Source organism: Danio rerio, chromosome 12 (genome assembly GCF_052040795.2).
Source record: "Danio rerio strain M-AB ecotype USA chromosome 12, GRCz13ab, whole genome shotgun sequence".
Classification (NCBI taxonomy): Eukaryota; Metazoa; Chordata; class Actinopteri; order Cypriniformes; family Danionidae; genus Danio; species Danio rerio.
Window position 1 is genome coordinate 41,485,156 of NC_141032.1, and position 23,786 is coordinate 41,508,941.

A 23,786-nucleotide genomic window follows, 5' to 3' on the forward strand; every position below is an offset into this window, starting at 1 on the left:
TTCTTTATTTTCTTTTTTCATTTCCAGAAATTCAGTGCCCTGAACACAGTCATTTTGAGCCTCAAGGAACAGGCTGCCCAGCAACATGTAGTAATCCATCTGCCCCAATGAACTGCCCTTTGCCAAATCAGGAAAGTTGTATGTGTGATTATGGGTACATTCTCAGTGCTGGAGTGTGCGTGCCTCAAGCAAACTGTGGTTGTACGTTTGAGGGCTTTTATTACACTGAAGGGCAATCGGTAGTGTTGGACGGTGACTGTGGAAGACAGTGTGTGTGTAGCAGCATGTCAATGATCTGCTATCAGTATCAGTGTGGTCCAGGAGAGGTGTGTGAGGTCCATAATGGTGTCAGAGGCTGCAGACCTATTGGTTATGCTACCTGCTCAGTTGAAGATCTAGGGTCATATCACACCTTTGATGGACAAATTTTCAGATACGCTGGAGCATGTGGACTAACCCTAGCTAGGGTGATGGGGCCGTCCTCTCTGCCACACTTTGTATTGACTGTAGAGAAAATACCCAGAGGTCTTCAAGATTTTGCCAGATTTCTGAAGTTCGAGGCAGGAGGAATCCAGGTCTCCATTGAAATGGGAGAGGGAAGCAATGTAAAGGTAATGCAACGTATTGACATGTAAATCTATGAGTATGAGAGCATTGTTGCATTATGTGTCAATCTGTCTGCAACATGAAAAAGTTTCTTTATACTTTGTCTCTTCAGGTGGATGGACAGATGGTTGGTCTACCTGTCAGTGTTGGCTCTGGTCAAATCCGCATCTATCACAGCAGTGTGAGGGGTTTTGTTTTGGAAACAAACTTTGGGGTGACAGTGAGAGCCGACTGGCCACACATTGTCCGCATCACAGCGCCAAGCACCTACAATGGCACACTTGGAGGACTTTGTGGAAACCTAAATGGAGAAATTGCCGATGAGTTTTACACACCAGATGGCGTCCTTTTAAACGACACTCAACTGTTTGCGGGCAGTTGGCGTGATGGATCCCTGTCAGCCCACTGCGAGGAGCCATTTGACAGCTGGGTGCCAGGACAGTTTCAGAGCAGGAGCCAGTTCAGTCAACAGTGTGGTATCATGGCTATGCTTGATGGACCATTCGCTGAGTGCAGCAGGACTTTTGATCCTCAACAGCGAATTGCTGATTGTGTTCAGTTGCTGGAGCAAACACAAGGTGCCAAAGAGGCTCTATGTGAGGCTCTGCGAGGTTACACACTGCTTTGCCAACAGAATGGGATTGTAGTAGAAGACTGGAGAAATGTCACCAACTGTGGTAAGCATCTTGTTTTGAATGTGCAAACCTAAAACTTGCATTCACGTAACTAATGAAATTTTTTGTTTTTTATTCCAGAACCCACCTGTCCACAAAATAGCCATTATGAAGTATGTGGCACCTCCTGCCCTGCATCCTGCCCCAGCCTCTCATTCCCATTCCAGTGCAGCTTGCAGTGCCAGGAGGGTTGTCAGTGTAATGATGGAAATGTGTTGAATGGAGATCACTGTGTGCCCCCCATGGGTTGTGGTTGTCACTACTCTGGGAAGTATTATCAGGCTGAACAGAGTTTCTGGCATGGTGAAGAGTGCCAGTTCTATTGCACTTGTGATGGAATTACTGGAAATGTCCACTGCACACCCTCATCTTGCAGGCAAGAGGAAGTCTGCCATGTGTCGGATGGCGAATATGGCTGCCATCCTCGTCCACAAGCACGTTGCTCTGCTTCCGGAGATCCTCATTACAAGTCTTTTGATGGAACATTCTTTGACTTCCAGGGCACATGCCGCTATGTGCTAGCCACAGTTTGCAATGACACCATTGGTCTTCCGCATTTCCAGGTGGATGCAAGGAATGAACCATGGCATGGACTCACAGTGGCTATTACAGTGGAAGTTTTTGTCAACGTCTCTGGGCATTTGGTGCACATGTCACAGGATATGAACGGTCATTCTGCTGTTGAGGTAATCAAACGGTACTTGAGTAGCCTGAAAGTAAAAAGAAAAAGTTAATGAGACATGGATTTCAACCACATTCCTGGAGGACAACCAGCACTGCATATTTTGGATGTCTACTTTGTCCATCAAACCCCTTTCAGGTCTTGCAGGCTCTGTACTAATGAGCCAATGATCTGAATGAGTTGGAAAATGTGCAGAACTGGTCGTTCTCCAGGAACATGCTTCAGAATAACTGATCTACAACATACAATACTTTAGAGCAGGAGTGCCCAAGCCTGTTCCTGGAGAGTTCATCTCCAGTCCTGATCAAAAACAACTAAGCACTTGGTTAATAACAACAGGTGTGTTTGATCAATGTTGCAGCTGAACTCTGCAGAAAGGTAGATCACCAAGAACAATATTGGGCACCCCTGCTTTAGAGCAATTTTACTCTGGTATTACTCTCTAGCCCAGGGGTCACCAAACTTGTTCCTGGAGGGCCGGTGTCCTGCAGATTTTAGCTCCAACCTTGATCAAACACACCTGAACAAGCTAATCAAGCTCTTACTAGGTATACTTGAAACACCAAGGCAGGTGTGTTGAGGCAAGTTAGAGCTAAACCCTGCAGGGAAACCGGCCCTACTAAACTGAGATTGGTTACCCCTGCTCTCCCTGCTGAAAAATCCAGCTTAAACCAGCCTAGGCTGGTTGGCTGGTTTTAGCTGGTCGACCAGGCTGGTTTTAGAGGGGTTTTGGCCCTTTCCAGGCTGGTTTCCAGCTATTTCCAGCCTGGTCTTAGCTGGTCAGGCTGGAAAATGACCAGCCAAATCCAGCTAAAACCAGCTTGACCAGCCTGGTTTAAGCTGGATATAGCTGGTTTTGGCTGGACTCCCAGCTTGGCTAGGCTGGTCAAGCTGGTTTTAGCTGGTCATCTCCCAGCCTGACCAGCTAAGACCAGGCTGGAAATGGCTGAAAACCAGCCTGGAAGTGGCCAAAACCCCTCCAAAACCAGCCTGGTTGACCAGCTAAAACCAGCCAACCAGCCTAGGCTGGTTTAGGCTAGATTTTTCAGCAGGGCTGTCCCATGTCCAGAAATGAACTTAATAGTTTAGTGCCTTATTTAAATCTGTTTATTGACATTATTCTCTGTTGAATCAGGTTGATGGAGAGACCAGAAACCTCCCCATTCTGCTTGATTCTGGAGGTGTATCTGTCTACTCCAGCGGACAGTACATATATGTATCTACTGACTTTGGATTCATTGTGAGTTATGGAGGCTCCTGGACACTGAACATCATCATACCAGCAGAGTACAGCGGTGTTACATGTGGCCTGTGTGGAAACTTTAACGGCCAGAGCAGCGATGACTTCATGACTCCTTCAGGTGATCTGGTGCGTTCAGCAGAACAGTTTGGGGAAAGTTGGAAGATTGAAGATGGCCTGTCATGCAATGATGGCTGTGGAAACAATTGCCCGTTGTGCCAAGATCAGACAACTGCCCGTTCACTGTGTGAAATCATCAGGTCCAGTGACGGCCCATTTAGCTTCTGCCATGTTTCTGTAGACCCTCAAGCCTACTTCGATGACTGTGTGTTTGATGTGTGCCTGTCTGGAAACCGTAATAATGTCCTGTGTCGCTCGATCCAAACCTACGCTAGTGCCTGTCAGGCTAACAATGCAGTCATCTACCCATGGAGAGAAAGTGCATCCTGTGGTGAGCAAGATCATTGTCTGCTATTTATCTTATTTTGTGAACAAATGGTTTATATTTATGATATGCTTGATATTAAAGCATGTTTTTTACATTCCCAGCCATGTCCTGCTCAAATAACAGTCACTATGAGTTGTGCGGAACAGACTGTGGTCATACATGTGCCAGCAGCATTGATGCTAGTTGTGATCACACATGCTCAGAGGGATGTTTCTGTGATGATGGATTGGTCAGGAGCGGAGGACAGTGTGTATCAGTGGAGCGATGCGGCTGCTTGTATGATGGATTCTACATTAACGTGAGGATTAATACAAACGTTTTGACAAAGTTATCTCCTAAATATCAGGATTTTCAATGTTATTTAATTCATTACTCCTAAAACAACTCCTCAAATAAACTCAAATCTTGTATACTGCAAATGTAAAGTTATGATTTTGTGATTTGATTTCATAGGTTGGCGAGCAGTTCTGGGATCTAGAATGTTCCCAAGTCTGTGACTGTTTTGCACCAAATGATCTGCGATGCTCTGCTTACTTCTGCTCAGCAAATATGGAGTGTACAGTCAGAAATGGACACCGTGGCTGCTTTGGTAAGTACACATCTATTAAATGCTTTATACCAACTTTTCTAATTTGCATCATGTTTATGAAAATGTTTGCCTTTAAGTGGCAAGGATATAATGTTATGAATTCCTTTTCTGGAGACAAAATAGACACAACGTTAATAACTTGTAGTGCACTCTGTAAGCATGTCAGTCAGAGGTTCTGTTTAATGAAACATGAGTAAAATTTAGTTTTTCACATTCATTCATTCTTTACAGATGATAGCACCACATACCTGACCACCACTACAGAAAACCTTCCTGCAGGTATTTTCATATACTTATGATTTGTCTCAAATGTTTACAACACAATATATATGAAAAAAAAAAAAAAAAAAAAAAAAAAATATATATATATATATATAGAGGACAATTACTGTTGCCTAATATAGGCGTGTATTGTGTATTCAGATTTGAAAAGTAACATGGTAAAAATATTAACTTTTTTTTGCTTGGCAGAAGAGAGCACAACAGACATGACCACCACCACCACAAGCCTTCCCTCAGGTATTTTATACAATTTGAGGAATAAAACACGTTGAATCATAATTTATTCAATGTTAAGATTTTTCCTTATTTATTTTTAGTTATTGCATCTACTGGAACCATCTATCCCTATTATGTACACTTTCTCAATACAACCACTTATAAAAGCCAGGTGCAAAGCTAAAGTACACACCCCATGATAATAGAAATTAGGTGATTCACAATCAGACGATTGCATTTTAACCGCTATTTTAGTAAGGGTAAACAATGACACGTGAGTCTGGTCTGAAACCTTTTCTCATAATTTATTTTTTTATCACATCTTGTGCCATCAAATCAGTAAAATAGATCCATTACTCATCAGTAGCACCCGTCCACACATACAAACTCACGGTCTGAAAATTGTTTCCTCTTCCCTTGCTCCCCCACCTACTACCTGGTGCCTTAAATCCTGATTTCGATAGAATAAAATTCTTCATTTACAAAATTAAAAACAATAAAGCAAACCCTCCAACATAAATAGTATAAAAAGAGCAAATGCTCAAACTTGAATACAGTAAATATTAAATATAGGCTTAATAATAATCCAATCAACCTATTTAATCCAAACATAATAATAATAATAAAATAAAGAAATGGCTACAGCAATGAACTTAGAAAACAAACCAAAACAAACAAGCATAGGATGAACTCTTCATATATATATACATGTAAACATTGTCAGATGTTGTGTTTAATGAAACGCAAGTATAATTTATGTTTATTCTTTACAGATGATAGCACCACATACCTGACCACCACTAGATCAAACCTTCCTGAAGGTATTTTCAAATGCTTTTGGTTTTGATATGATTTTTCTAAAAAATGGTTGGCTTAAGTTATCACGCAATAGAAAAAAAAAAACAGCTGTTTTTGCTTATATAGGCATTTATTCTGATTTGGCAATTAACAATCTAAAAATGTTTTTGTAAATTTTGTAAAAGTTTGTCATTCATCATTTTGTTCCTTCTTTAGCTGAAGAAGATCACTGTTCTGAGTTTAACTGCACTGAGAATGAACATTGTGAAAAGAAACATGGTGTTTATGGCTGTTCCTGCAAGAAGAACCATCACAGATCTCATCCTTCAGCAGCAGACTCCTTTGGTCAGACTCATTCCACAAAAACATTTCAAATACAGTACATATACACTCTAGGTTATATTTTGGTTTCTGTTCATCGCTGACATTCTCTTGGATGTGTTCTCTCTCAGACTTCACTGAAACCTGTGAAAACAGCCATGGCTCCATATCTCTGTCTCGCTGTCAGCTCTTTGATGCTGGTTTTCCTTCTGACATCTTGCATCTTAATAACCACAACTGCAAAGGAAAAGTCCGAGATGGCCAAGTGGAGTTTTACTTTGACAACAATGAACATGTCTGTGGCACAAGTCTAACGGTAGGATTCATAATGGATAATAGAACTCAACAACGAATGCTTTTTAATTCTTTTCATAATTCATTACAAAGTCTCTGCAGTTACATATGTTCAATTAATGTGTCCCTACAGGCCAATGGCACGCACATCATCTATGAGAACTTTATTGTGGGAGAACCAAACACAACTGGACTTCTCGTTAGCAGAGCAAAAGCCCTGAAGCTTTCTTTCAGCTGTGTTTATTTGCAAACACAAACACTCTCCATGGACATCAACCCTCTTGAGAGGTGGGACACATTCACTTAAGGGTTAAAACAACTCCGTTACCATCATAAATGTTTAAGCAAATTTTAAAAATCATCACACACATACAACCTTTTCCCAATCTGATGTTGTCCGATGCTGGTGAACCTATAAACTGTAGCTTCGGTTAACTGTTCTCAGCTGACAAAAGTGTCACAGTTGTGCTGTTTTGTTGCTGCAGTTTATTCTTATCAAGGTTTTGTGTGTTACCGGTTCAGAAATGCTCTTCTGCAGACCTCACTGGATTTTTGTTGTTGTTTTTTGGACCAATCTCTGTAAACTCTATAAATATGAAATCAAAGCCTCTTACATACCCGTCAACTGAGTAACAACTCTAGGTGGAGTAGGTACATTTTTTAAATACAGTTATTTATATCTGTATCGTTACTAGTATACCATAAAAAAAACACAATCTATTCAACGGGATTCCACAAAAACTAACCACTAATTTGGTGAATCCACTGATGTCTTTCATCCCAACATGTTTTATTACTAACCACTACTTCAAAGACAATCCCCTATTCTATAATATTTGAAATCTTCCTACCTTATTGCTGATTAATCAAAAGTGTCAGTAAACAAATGCCATGCATCCTCCACCAAAACTGCAGATTAGTAATTTATGAAATTCTCTACTCTGTGTTATGGAAATGCATTTGCAGAATAAACTCGAACATAACAACCACTTGACTAATCAGTCATCTCCATTAAGCTTGCCTTGTTTACTATTGGTTACTAGTTTACTAATACCACAGTCAGCTGCTCTAATAACTTGATGCAAAAGCAACTAAATTTCCAAATTTCCAAATTTGCAAAAAGATAAAAACTTAACATATTTTAAAGTTAATTTATTATTCTTCTTCTTCATTCTGATGCTTCATTTGACCTTCAGTAGATCATCTTGACCATGGACCTCGTCTGCATGCGTACATATTAAGTTGCTCTAATGTGATTGGCTAATTATATGTTTATGTTGATAAACAACTGAACGTATAATGAGTGACACAAACATAGACTGGCAAAATGGTGTCAAAATCCACTTTCTCAATCAAGACTGATTTTAAATGATTATTAAACCAGACTGTCTCAACCCAGTATTTTATTGGAGTGTGATTTATTATTTCACATATTAATCTTCAGGATTGTCCTAATTTGTAGCTTGCGTACATCTTGTGTTTTATCGCCAACAGCACTGTGCATAAGACCCTTCCTGTTGGTCAAGGTACATATCGGGTCCGAATGATTCCATACCAGGATGCAGAATTCATGCACCCCTTCACTGGTAGCGTGGCTGCGGAGGTGAGCAAACGCATTTTTGTGGAGGTTCGCGTTGATGGAGTTGACGACAATCAGTTTGCCTCAGTGATCGACACATGCTGGGCTACACCTGTGAACGATCCTCACGATTCTGTCCGCTGGGACCTCATCGTTGACAGGCGAGTTAATGTGGTAACATTTCGCAGTATATGAATAAAGATGTTCTAAAATGTAAATTTAAACATTCATTTTGAAATAAACATAATGTAAAAACTAACTTTATGTGTGAATAATGGCTACCTTAGTTACTTGTTGGTACACATTTGTTAATTAATCATCACTTTACTTGGAGGGGCACATTAACATAGAAGTTCATGATGCGCCCCTCTAAGTAAAGTGATGACATAAGGATACATTAATAGGTCATGTGTTCATGTTTGTTTCATTTAGCTAAAACCAGATTTCTACAGTACATTAATTAACACATATGTAATTAATTCATCTATTTTATAACAAAGTAACATTTAGTTTACATATTAGTACATAGTAATTCATGCACTGTTATTGTAAAGTGTTACTGTTAAAGTTTTTATTTCTTTTTTACACTGACGTGTCAAAGAATGGAATACCATTAGTTACATCTAGAATGACTTGAGTTTAACTACTGATTATATAATAGTCATCATCATTTAAACTTAAAACAGAAAAACCTAATCTTTACTTTATCTATCCAATTCTGCTGTAAAATGCTCAGGTGTCCCAATCCAAATGACGATACAGTGGAGCTGGTGCAGAATGGCAATACCACGGTCAGCCGTTTCTCATTTGAGATGTTTATCTTCACTGCAAACTCCACAAAGGTTTACCTGCACTGCGCTATTCACCTTTGCCTTCTGACAGACAATCACTGCTCAGTGGTGAGTTTAAGTTATGAACTGTTTTAGTGAATGTGCCTGGTATTGATTAACAAGACATTTTTTTTCATTAAATAAGTAATTTTTTTTACATGATTACTTGTTTACTTGTGTTTATGTTGTCGACTTTTTACGTTAAAAGCCCAAATGTACCAGAATACTTCAGTCAATCAGAATACTGTAAACTAGGAATGCACCGATATGGATTTTTTTGGACCATACGGATAACCGATAATTCTTCTTGGGGGCTGATAGCTGATATATATAGGCCGATAATTATAAATATTTCAAAATGTTATATTTTTATACAGCTAACTTCATAAAAGATTGAACTGTTCTTATGAACTGAGTAGTCTATACTCAAAGCACAAAAGCTATAATTTCAAAATTGCAAGGTGATATTATAGACCTATATTCCCGATTTCACATAAAACAGCATGCAAAATGTTCATTATTTCCTTTTCTTCATAGCAAATTCACATGCAACTTGACTGTTGCATAAAAATAATAGGTTAAATAGCAAAATGGGATTAAATTAACAAGCAAGTTAAATATATTTTAAATAAAATGAAAATGAAAGAGCTAAGGACTGAAGCCAGCTCAAATGTTCTTGAATAAAATGGGTTACAGTAATGTACATATGTGCAAATATGTCATGCCTAAAAAAGCCTTTTTTAGAGGTGTTTTGACAGTTCAAGGCCACCGTACAAGCGAAAGGCTAAATACAGATTGTATTACTTTTGAAAATACAGCATAAATTCATCCTTTTTGATGTTTTAGATTTTTTTGAACACATGTAGCTGCAGCTTGTCAATCAGACAATGCTTCTGTGCTCGTTCTTGCTGTCAATCGTGGGAATTTATGATAAACCGCTGTGAGTTTCACTCAACTGCGAGCACAGATTTGCCATCGGAGTCAGATTTTGATTCAACACCTGATTATTGAGCTCAGATGACTTTATGACAAATGCAAAGGATAATATAAAGACAAAATGTGCGGTTGAGAGCCCCTGTGCTGGATTCAGTGACCGGCGCACCTACTAGGCTTTCCCCCGTTGATCTGTGAAAGCTGTCAGATCATCGCGCGCTCGTTATAATCAATATGAATATTCCGATCAAACTAAATAAAATCTTACATCATCAACACATGGCAAGCAACACGCTGATAATAACAAATAAACAAATTAGATTACAAACAGCCCAAGTTGTTGTTTAGCATGTGTGCAGGGGCTGCAGTTTGGTGTGTTTGTGTGTATGTGTAAGGGAGTCGCAGAAAAGAGGAGCATTTTTTTTCGCAATGAGACTGTTTTCAGCGATGTTCCCTTTTTGGTGATTGATTTTGTTGCACCACACGGAGAGTGATAAATGTTTGGGCCAAGTTACATGTGTCCTCGTTCATTCGGCTGCAACTAAAAGAGAAGGGAGTTAACCCTGAAACTGATATTATTCGGCAATGGAGTAATAAGCAAATCTTCCTTGCTATCTCTAACACAACAAAGAGACAGAGCAGGAACTAAACTAAAAATGTTTTTGTATTAGTCCAAGATGTTGATCTAGAGCAGGCATGTTAATAAAGTGTTAAATAAATCTTTTTATGCATTTAGTTGTTTTTTATGTATTCATGAGAGTTTGTAAGTGTGTGGACTAAGTAACTAGATTTAGCACAAAGTATACAAGACAGCAGCTTTTTGAGTGGTGTCTTAATGCCACTGACACAGACCATCCTAAGAGCACGAGAAAAACTTGATCATAAAGTGTAAATTAAATATAAAGCCACAAATCCCTTTGCAACATTCATAAAGACATATAAGCTTTGTTTAATTGTACATGGCCATTTTTGCTTTCTTATCTTATATTGGTAGAGCTTTTTGTTCATTTTGGTGTACTTTTTGCCATATGCCCATGTTGATGTTGACCCTGAATGAAACACACATATTCATTCATTAAAGCGTGCTGTTAACCTTTCAGTTGTATGTTTTTGTTTGTTTGTTTGTTTGTTTCAAAGTCTACCAGTAGGGGTTGATGAAACCTCGCCGATCAGCAAAACCTTGACATCTTGTTTGAGATATCTCTGTAATAATAACCAACTCACACAACTTGTCTGTCTTTGTTTTTGTTGTTGTATTTAGAACTGTGACTCTGAACACCACAGGAGAGAAGAAAGATCTGCGGATATTCATGACAGTGCTCACATATCACTGGGTCCATTTACGTGGTCTGAAAATGACAAAGGTGACTTATAAAACAAGATAAAGTTTATTTGAATTAAGCAATATCAAATTAGGTACAGTGTTGTAGATTAATCATGAATACAGTGTCAATGATACAAGGAGTCAAAACTTACAACTTAGTGGTATTAAATTAAATATTAGCTTAAATATAATATAAATATATCATTATATGACTGCTGTGTTATATCTTTTCACAGATTTGCTGGTGCCACGCCAAGTGCTAGCCAGAGCTCCGTATCTGAGTGTTTCTCTTACTGTATTGCTTATTTCTCTGATGTGTTTGCTGATATTCTTCTAGAATATTTCCACTAAGGAACTTTACATGTTTAATCTAAACTTTTTATCTCTTTCTTAATGAATGTTGCACTAATTCCACACCATTACATACTTTTTATATAGGACTTTTGGGTGTTTATCAAGAAAATGATCAGTTAATTAAAAGATTTTTACATTTACAAAATTGTATCTATCAGATTGTCCTGATTCTGTAAGTCTATGTACAATAAAGCAATAAATAATGAGATTATGCAAATCACACAAAAATGGTGAAGTATTTATTGGTCAAAGCTCTTTTGTTGCATTTTTCTTCTGTAGTACATATATTAGTGAAATAGAGATATGTACTTTTTAGGGCTGCTCGATTATGGGAAAAGTCATAATTATGATTATTTTGGCTAAAATGTAATCACAATTATTCAAAACAATTACAGTTGAAGTTAAAATTATTCACCCTCTTGTGATAATTTTTTATATGTTTAACAGAGCAAGGAATTTTTCACTTTATTTCCTTTAATATTTTTTCTTCTGGAGAAAGGCTTATATGCTTTATTTTGGCTAGAATAAAAGCAGGTTTAAATATTTTGAAACCTATTTTAAGGTCAATATCATTAGCCCCCTTAAGCAATATATTTTTCGATTGTCTGCAGAAGAAACTACTGTTATACAATGACTTGCCTGATTATCCTAATTAAGCCATTGAATTGCACTTTAATCTGAATGTGCTTGTGTTTTGAAAAAAAATATCTATTAAAATATTATGTTGGATCCCTTAAAATGCTATTTGCCCAAGACAAACGTTGTTGGTACAGTTCCTCAATAGATGTAATTTTGACTCCAACTGACCTTTCAGCTCACTTTATTATCTTCTTAATGATGTTCTTATCTGATACACTGCTGTTCCCATACCAAAAGGAGATGCCAATTGTGGGACACTCTCAACAGCTCCTCTGTAAAAAGTTGTGAGGATTGATGGGGTGAGGTGAGCTTTTCTTAACCTTCTCAGAAAGTGCAGTCGCTGGTGCGCTTCCTCTGCAAGACAAGTGGTATAGAGACTAAGTCAAGTTCTTAGTGACACATGACACATATAAAAATGATAACTGGGTGCTTCAGAAACAGTTATAATGATCATGTCTCAATGAAGAACTATAACCTTTTTTTATTTTTATTTTGAATAGTTGCTTTCAACAACATCAGTGCAGATCCGTGTTATAACTATAAAGCTTTGGATCATCCCCAGAGAGCCACAAATGATAGTGGATCAGACATTTATGAAGACTTTTTCTCCAAGAGTGACTGGACATCCGGTTGCCAGAGAGCTGTGTTAGTGAATTCATCTGTAATGCAGAGCGCAGTCTGTGGCTTGATGGTCCTCATCCATCAAGGATTGAAGCTGAAGTGGTGACCAGGGATGTCTCTAGGTTTTTTTATTCTGACCTCAGCTATTCTGTAGTATTTTTTCAATATTTGTTATGATGATATTTTTTATGATAACTGATTGCTGAGTCAATCTCCAGCTGAAGCACAGTGTTAGTGTGAATGACTTGAATGCCACTGACTCTCACGCCATATGAGGCAAAAACCGGTAAGGTGAGGTTTCACTTCATGTAGTTTGCACCAGTTATCAAAATGATTTTGACTAGATATTGTTGGTAAATGTGCAGACCATGTATTATTCATAAAACCTGTAATATTCAACAAGGTTGCATTTTTTGGACCAATTGGGATAATTTGGTCAGTTCAATAAAAACATTTACATTTACATAAGTTTTAAATTCTATTAGTATATTTGTGTTGTTAAAGTTATAGTCAATGTCGCACAATCCTTCCAAAATCATTCTGATATGCAGATTTTATATTATTATCTGTTGGAAATGATGCAGCTTAATGTTTAACAGTTTTGAACCATGATTAACATTATAAACATCTTTACATTCTTTTGCTTCATTAATGTTTTCATGTTATTTCTTGTTAATGAAAGCTCATCAACTAATGTGACACATGAAACCGTTTTTTTTTTTGTGGAACTAGTTTGAACTAAAATAATATATCTTATGTTATTGAACATAAGTTAATTGTTAATTAATGCAAACATAATTAAAAGCATCATTACTACTGACATAATGGACTCCAGCAACTAGTATAACACAACTAAAGGTTTGTGTGAAGAAGTGGCATGGGGAGAAAAATGCCACCTTTTGAGTAAAAAAGTCTTTTTATTTTATGTTTTGGGTTTGTTTGTTTGTTTTTTCAGTTGAAACAAGTCAAAGCATTTTCCTGTCTCATGGTTAAACATGAGATCCTCATATTTCCGGTTGACACAACACCTCTGTGCTCCCAGTTGAACAGGAAAAGTCTGTAATGCTTCGTTTTCAAGTAAGTCATGTGATCTTCATTCCGTACATTCTAGGTCTCTGATGTATTGTTAAATGTGCTACGTGTAATAGGCCATTAGGTGTACTGTTTTGTTTAGTTTTTTTCTTTTGTTTTCAAAGAAAGACATGACTGGAAATCTACCTTGGAGCTTGCAGTGATGCGTTACTAATATTTTCATTCTGCATTGTGGTTGGTCTTGTTGAACATTGTTCATCCGGGCATTTGCACATGGTTGCTGTTCCACTTAGGAGTACATTAATACATTTGCTATATTTTTTATTCATTTATTCATTTTCTTGTCGGATTTGTCCCTTTATTAATCTGGGGTTGCCACTGCGGAATGAACCGCCAACTTATCTAGCATGTTTTTACGCAGCGGATGCCCTTCCAGCTGCAACCCATCTCTGGGAAAACATTTGCTATATTTCTAAGTTATTATATTATGCTATAAACTTCATATTTCATGCACATTTTTTAATATTTGAATGAAAACTTCTATGACTTTGATTTAACAGATGGGTAATAACATGGTTTGACCAAGAGTCTATTGTTAAACTTGTTGACTTGCGTAAAGTACTTGTGTAACCCTGTACTTTTTTTACCAGGAAGTACGCATCAATGCATTTACTGTAAAATAGTCTCACAGAACAGGTCTGATGTGAGCTTTTTGTTTGCACAGAGCCACAAAACAAAAGCTATACTGACCTAAATACTAATCATTTCTTTATTTCTTTGGGGGTCCATGATTAAATGCTATTTAAACAGATAATAGTGCTACTGTAGTTCAAGCTGGCTTATAATAAAACTGTTTTGCTGCTTAGAGTTTGCAAGTGCATCACAGTCTCCCCTTTATTTGCAGTGTTTCAGCAGAAAGGACGATCCTGCTGATCAAGGCACATGTCAGGATCTGGATGATTCCCTGTTGTTATGCTGGATTTTCCGATCTAGTGTGAATGTGTAGCTGAACAAGCAGATTTTTTGAAGAAGTTTGTTTGCTGACAGCGGTCAGTTTGCCTTGGGATTGAAGCCAAGGGCCATGAACAATCCTAATTCTTCTCTCTTCAAGTGAGGGTCTTAATTCTCCTTTTGTTTTGTTCTGTAAAATGTAAAAACATGAATATCTTAATAAATATGTAGTGATTTTATTCTGTTTTGGGCTGAAATATTTGTGATAGCTCACCCCCAATGTCAAGGAAAACTATCTGTTAAATTGGGTTTGTCAGATTTGTGTCATTACTGTATATTATCTGCATACTACATCCATCTGTAAATAGTATCCATAGATTTTTATAATTGCACGTAAAACAAAAATAGTGGAGGAAATAAGTATTGACCTGACCACGTCACCATTTTTCTCAAAAAAAAAATAAATAAATAAATAAAAAATTCTAAAGGACCCTTTAAAATCTGGGTTGCATTCGAAATTGCATACTTCCATACTGTAGTGTGTTAAACACAGTATGCAAGCCGAGTACTATGTCTGAATTTATAGAATTTGCAAAACAGTATGTGAGAAGTACCCGGATGATCTACTACTTTTGCCAAGATTCTAAAGTGCGCACTGAATGGACACTACGCGATCCCATGATGCACCACGAGAGAATTCATGAATAGGAGTGAAGTGACGCAACTGACGCAGATAGGTCACGTGATGATTACAAAAAAATGGCTGATGTAGCACATCCGAGTACCATTCATACTTTATAGAACATAGTTTTTTCATGACCGAGTAGCATGTTTAAATTCAAATGCAGTACCTACTGAGTATTAAGCAATTTTGGGCGCAGCCCTGGTCTGCATTTTAAATTTTCTTTTGGATTCAAATCAGGTGATTGACTGGGCCATTCCACAGCTAGATTTTCTTTCTTAGTTTTCTTATTAGTTTCGTTGCATGTGTTGTTACCAACATGAGCATTTCAAATCAACAGCACCTTTAGCAATATGACTTCTAAGAAAAATGGTGTTTAATAATTATTTTCAACACTATATATCCTGCACTTGCAGCTATTGGACTCCTGGTTATAGCTAAACTGCTTTTTGTTGCCTTGTACATATGTAATGTGTAAGCTGCTTTGACAAGCGCTGTGGAAATAAATAAAAATAATAAAAATAAGGTTGAATCTAAGGTAATTTAAAAGAGCTTCAACTCTTTAAACATGGTTTATGAATGTGTTTGTGGGAATTGTTGACCAGTGGTCTAGAAGCACTTTTGTTAGGTCAAGCTCTTAGGTTGAATGAGAAGGCCTCACAGTGCCTGTTCTCATGTTCAGTTGGGTTAAGGTCAGGACTTTGTGCAGGCCAGTCAGTTTCCTCCACACTAATATCATCTGTGACTTTATGGACATTGTTTGTGCACTGCAAGTGTTGTTGACACCAAGCTTAATTTTCACACGATTGACCAGGGTTACCCAATAATCGAGAGGAAACAGGCTCTACTCGAAGATTATAAAGTCACACAAATGTGTTAGGTGTCACCCAACCCACAGCACTGCAGATATCTGTGAGAGAGGCGTCACGTGCTAACGCCAGAAGGAGGCAACACTTCTAGTGTTCTACAGTGACTCACCCTGGCATTGACAAGCCAGGGCGGTGGCACCAACTATCCAGTGGGCCAACCTCTGTTTTGATATGGCACTTCCCTTCTGCCGATCACCATAACAGATAAAGAGCTGTTCACAAGATCATAAGTTTTGTGTTCGTTCCACGTAAAGGCACAAAGCACGATTGGGACAAAGCAAGAAATAAGCTGGGTCTGCCTCTTCTGAAGGCAGAGGTTTTAGGTTCACCACCTGATTTTGAAATGCAGCGGTAGAAACCTTGGGCACATAGCCAGGAAATTTCAGGCACGATTCGCTGACCAAGAATGCCTCCATATCCCCAACTTTCTTGAACGATGCCAATGCAATCAGCAGGGCTGTTTTCATAGACAGATTTTTTAAGGTTACCGAGACGTAAAAAAAATTGTGCAGCTCTATTATGAGATCAGGGCTCTCTCCCGGGACAGCATGCCCAACATGCTTTATAATCAGCGAAGTGTGAACTTTTGAAATCATGTTTAAGTTTTAAAATGCAAGTCTCAACAACTGTTGTTTCAGCTCATTTTAAATAAGCAGTTTGAACAATTATAATTGGAAGTGAATTTCTTTCTATTGTTGAACATAAAAGAAGATATTTTGAAGAGAGCTGTAACCTTTTAATTCCATAGTAGGATAAACAAACACTATAGATATCATTGGTTACACGTTTTCAGCTTTCTTCAGATTATCTTCTTTTGTGTTCAACAAAAGAAGGAAAGACAAACAGGTTTGGAACAAGTGAGGTGAGAGTAAATGAAGACAGAATTTTCAGTTCTGTGTGAAACAAACCCCTTTTTTTGTCTTGTGACTTCATTTACTCACCATATACAGTATGAAATATAGAAAAATTTGCTTTAAACAAAAAGTTGCCAGTCTACAATGACTTACAATTTACATGTGGATATGTAATTTACCATACTATTCTCACAGTACAGGAAGTAAACTACTGCTTCTATGCTAATTATTATTTGAACATTCACATGTAATTCTAGTTTGCATGTTCTCCCTGTGTTCTTGTGGGTTTCCTCTCGGTGTTCTGGTTTCCCCGACATTCAAAAGACATCTCTATAGGTGAGTTGGTTAAAGATGATCTAAAGATACACTGTAATACAAGGATGGTGTCTCAATGTGTGTGCTTGTACAGTATTATTTGCCTTTTTTTGAAAAAAAAAAAAAAAAAAAGGTTCAAATAAAAAATAATTGTAAAACAGTATGCTTTATTACAGCAGACTGTTGTCAGATGACAAAATAACTATAAAATTTAACTACTAGATGCACTGTTAGACCTTACCGGGGTTTTTTACAGTAGAATACTGGCAACACTGTTGCCAGCTACTCACTGTAAAAGTTTGGTTACAGTAAGTAACTGGCAACAGTGTTGCCAGTTAATTACCGTAACTGAACCATTACAGTAAGTGGCTGGCAACAGCGTTGCCAGTATTCTACTGTAACTAAACCATTACAGTGAGTGGCTGGCAACAGTGTTGCCAGTTATTTACTGTAACTGAACCGATACAGTGAGTAGCTGGCAACAGTGTTGCCAGTTAATTACTGTAATAGAGCAGCAGTGGTAACTAACTGGAAACGGTGCACAGTTAATTACTGTACTGTAGTGTTACAAATCACAGCACTATACTGCATACACATTAATAGTATGTCATATATAGTTATTGTAGTGTTACTAAAATGAATCAGTATTCTTAGCTGTTATTTAATAATAGAAGGCATAACATTTTTTCAGACAAATTTATTTTATTGTTTTAAACAAATAAATAACAGAAAATGTTTAACAAAATTAAGAAATCAGCAGATATAAATATTGTCTTGCATATTACAGGTCTGTACAGTAAGACTGCGGTCACACTAATGTTTGAGCATGCAAAATTCTGTCATACTGCACTGCGAAAATAAACAAAGCGAGTAGTGGAATTAAACAAAATAATTAGAGATTGAAAAAGCAAGCCAGAGAGGTAATGTTTTGATCTTTGATTGGTCTCAAGCAATCACATGATGTGATTTCGCATTCAGCTTTCTCCAAGCTTGAACTTTCCAATGCTGCAAATTATGAAATTTGTCGCATGAGCAATCATTCCAGGTCTGCAGTACTCACATGTGTATGAATGGAAGTCTATAGGGAGAAAAGTGCAGTGTGACCGGGACTTTAAGCTGTAACTCTAATTAAACACACCTGATCAAACTAATTAAGGCTTGTTAGAATTCTACAGGTAATGTTGAAGTAGGGTGGGTACTAAACTCTGTTCTGCAGATTTCAGTTGCTACCCATATCAAACACACCTGCCTGTAATTATCACGTGGTGTTCAGGTCCTAATTAATTGGTTCAGGTGTGTTTTATATGGATAGCAACTGAAATCTGCAGGAAGGTAGATCTCCAGGAACAGGATTGAGAACCCCTGGTATTAGCAATACTTTTAAAGCAACTGCCAACATTTATCACAATCACATATCCAATAAACACACACACACAAAGTGCTGCAGTGAAATGTGTTACTTTCTCCTCAATGCTGACCATGCAAAAAAAAAAATAAATAAATAAAAACTGAACAGCAAAAAACACAAAATAATTATTTTAAATTTTGAAGTTTTAAATAATTAAAAACTGCGTCAACTCTCAATAAAAAGTTTAAAATAATTGTAGAAAACAAAAATAAAGTTGGCAACACTGAAAAACCAAAGGATCCAATATTTTATTGTTATAATTATCTCATGACAACAAACTTTTCTATTGCTTCTAATATAAATTCATAGATGGAAACACAGCTCTGAAAAATACTTAGCAACAAACTCACAACCTGGGACCGGACAGTGGAGCTTTTGTGTGTGGATGGCTATGTGTATCATGTTTTTGTGATTCCCTGTGATGATGTGCACATGTTACCTTACTGAGATGATGGAATTTGATTTTGGCTTAGTTGCCAGAAAGATACAAACAACTGTTAGCATCTGTACATTATGGCAGTATGCAATATCCAATAAATACATATACTGTACTTAAACAAAAGTAATGTAAGAAGTTATATGAGGAGAGGCTAACTAGCTAACAATATAGCTTTCAAGTACACAGTTCAAGATAACAACAGTATAACTTTAAACACAGCCTTATTTTAGAAACCCTCAAAAACATTTGAACACATTTTACTTACTCATTGTAGATTCTTATTTAAAGCCTAAAACATATCAGACTCTACATCTCAATTGATGGACATAGCAGAGAGCACAATCAGCAGTAAACAAATCAAACACCTGGCTCCCTTAAAGGGCCGGCATTTTCTGAAAACTTTCTAACAACTTTGTGTTTAGAATTAGACGGACAGCCTGTGGGAGTGTGTGGTGATGCCTAAATCATTGTTTTTTTTACAGTTATTTACTGCACAATCTACAGAGTAACAGTGCAGTTATACTAATTAAACACACCTGATCAAACTAAATCTAAAGGTAGTGTGCTGAAGCAGAGCTGGAACTAAATTCTGCTGGGCTGCGGCCCTTCAGGAGTTTGATATCCCTGGTACATAGCATATTTTCAAAGAAACTGCCTACATTTATCACAATCATGCACATATCATTGAATAAAAACAATAAAAATATAAAAACTTCATCCAAAGCAAATAAATAAATAAATAAAAAAAATAATAATAAATAATCTGATCCACATGTTGTTCCAAACCTGTAGTAATAAAAATAAATAAATAAATAAAATAACCTGATTAATACATTTATTTAGGAAAGCCTTTATACTATATTGTTAATGCCACTTTTACCTACTTCATTTGAAGTTTTCCAGACAAATTAATTGAGTCTCTGCAAAAATGTATGTATGTGCTGTTTAAGATATTTTTTAAATAACACATTTTTACTAGTTATTTAGCAAAATACTAAAATTTAGCTTAAAGTGCAATTTAAAAGCTTAACTATAGGCTAAATTAGGCAAATTAGATTAATTATAGAAAAGTAAACAAAGTTATAAAAATGATTGTGATAATTTGGTTGCTCTGTGTGAATATTTTTGCCTTTAAATGCATCTCGTCGATATCTTTACTTTTTAATTAGCTCTGTGACATTGACATTGGTTGACTCCTGATACTCAATGTTAAAAACATAAAAGGAACCAAAGAAAACACAAAGATGGCTGCAGAGAAATTTAGCTTATCATTAATGCATTGTCTCACTTTCTCCTCAAAACTGACCATACACATACCAAAACTGAACTATATATATATATATATATATATATATATATATATATATATATATATATATATATATATATATATATATATATATATATATAGCAACATAAAGCATCAGAGTACATGGGGTAATAATGGTTGAGCAGTAATTTACCAATTATTATTACAGTAACTATCTGTAATGGGTACATAAAGTAAATTACTGTAATTTATTCTTTGCACTACAAAATTTCATACAAATCCTGCTCCTTTTACAGTAAAATACTGTTTCCTTTTATTACAGCAAAACACTGGCTATTTTACAGTTATTTACTGCATAATCTAAAGTAAGGGTTAACAGTGTGGACAGTAAAGGTTTGCACACAATTAGATTTTAAAAAGTCAAGGAAGTAAAAGCATTAAAAGTCAAGTAAACACACAGCATGCCATGGATTCATCTAATGGAAAAACTGGTTCAAAGTCATTGTTAAGAATGGTTTCTCATAATGGCCCACCCACATTTATCAATAACACTCATTAAACGAGCAGTTCAGCTTCACTGTGTTCTGGTTGAACTAATGAAAAGAGAGTCATTCTGATTTACTCTGCAGCAGCAACTCAGGTGAAGTTACTACTCGTTCATCTCATCTGACTATACTTTATTCTTTAAAATGTTTTTATTATGTATTTTTTATAAATAAATAATAATAATAATAATAATAATAATATAATTTATTATTATTATTATTAGCTCATTTTATCTAGAATAACAACAAAGAAAATGCTCTTTGTATTGCTTTTTACATGGTCATGCTTTATACATGTTTAGAGTTCATTTTTAGATAAAGTAGTAGCAGCTTTTTTGTTGGTTAGAACCCAAGAATCCAGTCAGACACAGTCTGTCTGTCTTCTTCTTAAACTTTACTGGAGTAATGAATAATGATGATCATGGGGAATGTATGTGGTTCTACAATCTAAAAATTAAAATAGCAATATGTAAGTAATTCAAGTTACAGATACAATAATGTCAAATAACATGACGTATAGAAATATCCCTATAACAATGTACAATAATTGTAATATCAGTAACAATGGTGGCTGAAGCCTTTACACTTTCTTAATTATAATGATACAGGTGACCTAACACTAATTTACATTTCAGGTATTGGATTAAACACTAAACAATCTAAAATAAATACAGAATGATTGGGAGTAGGATTAAGCCCGTTATCTGACAGCGCACGTCATTACAGACGTCATAAACGATCACTAGTTAAGCAGGTGTGCTAAATACTCATAACTTCATTCATTAAAGGCATAGAGTGATCCATAAACTGTTTCTGATGAATATTAAGGCAATTGATTACTCACTCATAGAGTGATCCATAAACTGTTTCTGATGAATATTATGGGAATTGATTACTCACTTTAGAACAGGAACGCACACATTATTAATCCAGCTTTGATCAAGTGGTGCTCGCTGCAGAGCCATTTGAGGAGAGGTGAGCTCCAGAGAGGGGGAGCTTAAGCTTGAGCTCCACCTTTTTTGCACTTCTTCTACGAGTGATGTCACTGGGGGTAGGGTTAGGGGTGGGGTTGTTGTACGCATTAAAACAGCTTACAGGAGGAGGAGCGACAGCTCATGCTCCCCCTCTCTGGAGCTCACCTCTCCTCAAATGGCTCTGCAGCGAGCACCCTCTCGCTTTGATCGGTTCGCCGTCTCCACTTTCTTTCATTTCTGCTGCGTCACGCAGAAGAGTACCGGTATGGAAGGCAGTTGGGGCCAAAACGTCTGTAAGAAAGCGGAAATACGAAAAAACTCATGGGCAATGCACCAAAGGCTCTTAAAGGGGCAATGTGCAAAAGTGTCTTAAAGGGCCTGCACAAGCAAGCCGTTCAAAACTACACACTATGAAAAATTTTTAAGCATTAGCAAATATTAAATCCATTATTTGTTAAGCATTAACTCTACATGAATAAACGTTAGTAAGCAGTTTATGACTACCGCTACCAATGCTGTATTCTTGACTTATAAGCAATTGTGTAATGTGCTTAATGATAGAGTTTTATTTAGAGTATTATTTTTTAATTCATAAATTAAGTATTGCATAATTTACAAATCAGTTATTTGAGGGAAGTTAAATTAACATTTATATATCTTATTATTTAGGCATATACTAATAGTTAATTTTTATGTTAATATGTCATTTGAACCTTTATTAACTCAATTTCATTCACTTTTGTGACCTAATCTAAAGTTAGGATTATTTATGCTTTATAAATCTTTATATTCAATGCTTTATATTTATGCTTTATAAGGGTCAGTTAATTTCTAAACAGGAAAAAAGGACATAGACGACATTAGTCTTTTCTATTCATTTGAAGATACACAAATGAATCTGTATCAATTGAAAAATAAATCTTTGCAACATTCTCTAAACAAAATTACTGTATAGTTTAAACGGCGCTAAATGACATTACAATGTCGTATCATAATAGAATGTTAAATTATTACATTGTTGTTTTATCCAATTTTTACAGTGATTGTACAGTCATTTTATTTTTTAGATAGGATTGCAAAGATTATTGTTCATTTAATACTAAGCCTTTAGTTGTCATTTATAAGGGATTTATAAAGCATAAATTCTCATTTTAGAGGTCATAAACTGTATGAAGTTGAGTTAATGAAGCATTTATTAACATACATAGTAACCATTGCATATGCCTGAATAATAAAATAGATTTTATTACAATTATTAATAATTTACTGACTCATTCTGAATGATCTTAAAAACCATCAACTACACATAAAAACAAATGGTTTGTAAATAATGCATTATTTAATTTAGTCATGAAAAATAAATCATTAACAAAGTATAAAAACATAACCATTAGGCACATTACACATCTGTTTATAAGTCAAGAATAGAGCATTTGTAGCTGTAGTTATAAACTGCTTACTAATATATACAATGCTTAGCAAATTATTAATTCACTATATGATAATACTTAATAAATGTCTCATAGTGTGTAGCTATTATAAAGTGTTACCAAAATAAACAAACAGTCTAATAATTCAGGGTGGTTAATAATTCTGACTTCAACTGGCACAATATATTTTTTAAAATATCTAACCACAGTTATGGGATCAGAAAAATACCAATCAGTAAACATTTTTTTTAGATTTTAAATGAGGAAAATAAACATGCATTATGGATGTGACCAGAAAAGTCTGCAAGTTATCAGTAAACCACATACTTTGCAGAAATGTGATTTAAACTGCCCAGCCCGAAAGAAACAAGGCTTACCAAAAGGATAAAAATTGACTATATAAATCAAACATGATTGATTTTGTTTTACATGTTAGCAATTATGAAGATATGAAACCTCTCTGTTATGGTTGTGGCAAATGTGAATTTGGCACTTGTGTGACTTTTTTTTAATCAAATATAATGTTTGAAAACATTTACAGAGACATTTTTGAATATTTTTACACTGTAAAATACAAGCCTATACGA

At 36.1% G+C, this 23,786-nt stretch overlaps 2 protein-coding genes and 1 long non-coding RNA gene across 9 annotated transcripts in view; 2 read left to right on the top strand and 1 right to left on the bottom strand.

The window, feature by feature from the left end:
- The window catches only part of si:ch211-39f2.3, a 47,118-nt gene extending 35,720 nt beyond the window's left edge, over window positions 1-11,398 (top strand). Inside the window, exons 47-62 of one of the 2 annotated variants that reach the window (XM_087276848.1) lie at window positions 28-611; window positions 719-1,283; window positions 1,362-1,966; window positions 3,098-3,653; window positions 3,752-3,948; window positions 4,104-4,239; window positions 4,471-4,518; window positions 4,711-4,758; window positions 5,511-5,558; window positions 5,752-5,880; window positions 5,988-6,172; window positions 6,284-6,438; window positions 7,645-7,890; window positions 8,466-8,628; window positions 10,754-10,856; window positions 11,053-11,398. In XM_087276848.1, coding sequence (XP_087132974.1) covers window positions 28-611; window positions 719-1,283; window positions 1,362-1,966; window positions 3,098-3,653; window positions 3,752-3,948; window positions 4,104-4,239; window positions 4,471-4,518; window positions 4,711-4,758; window positions 5,511-5,558; window positions 5,752-5,880; window positions 5,988-6,172; window positions 6,284-6,438; window positions 7,645-7,890; window positions 8,466-8,628; window positions 10,754-10,856; window positions 11,053-11,153 — 3,869 coding nt within the window. In that variant the 3' untranslated portion in view covers window positions 11,154-11,398. The remainder of the gene's footprint in view (window positions 1-27; window positions 612-718; window positions 1,284-1,361; window positions 1,967-3,097; window positions 3,654-3,751; window positions 3,949-4,103; window positions 4,240-4,470; window positions 4,519-4,710; window positions 4,759-5,510; window positions 5,559-5,751; window positions 5,881-5,987; window positions 6,173-6,283; window positions 6,439-7,644; window positions 7,891-8,465; window positions 8,629-10,753; window positions 10,857-11,052) is intronic. The other variant, XM_087276849.1, reaches the window with a different exon arrangement.
- On the bottom strand, window positions 27-22,062 carry LOC147834546 (uncharacterized). Of its 2 annotated transcripts, none has more exons than XR_015504482.1 (3): window positions 21,696-21,829; window positions 11,978-12,163; window positions 27-1,990 (listed from the first exon to the last, which is right to left on the bottom strand). It is a non-coding gene; the product is annotated as an uncharacterized LOC147834546 (long non-coding RNA). The 2 variants fall into 2 exon arrangements; XR_015504481.1 differs by lacking the exon at window positions 27-1,990 and adding an exon at window positions 21,964-22,062 and having other exon boundaries at window positions 7,263-12,163; window positions 21,696-21,728.
- si:ch73-181m17.1 overlaps window positions 20,786-23,786 on the top strand; it is a 36,432-nt gene continuing 33,431 nt past the window's right edge. For 3 of the 5 annotated variants that reach the window (XR_015504480.1, XM_087276855.1, XM_087276856.1), the window contains exon 1: window positions 20,804-20,890. The gene's annotated coding sequence lies outside the window, so the exon portion shown is untranslated. Of the gene's footprint in view, window positions 20,891-23,786 lie in introns of all 5 variants that reach the window. The other 2 variants (XM_087276857.1, XM_087276858.1) reach the window with 1 other exon arrangement.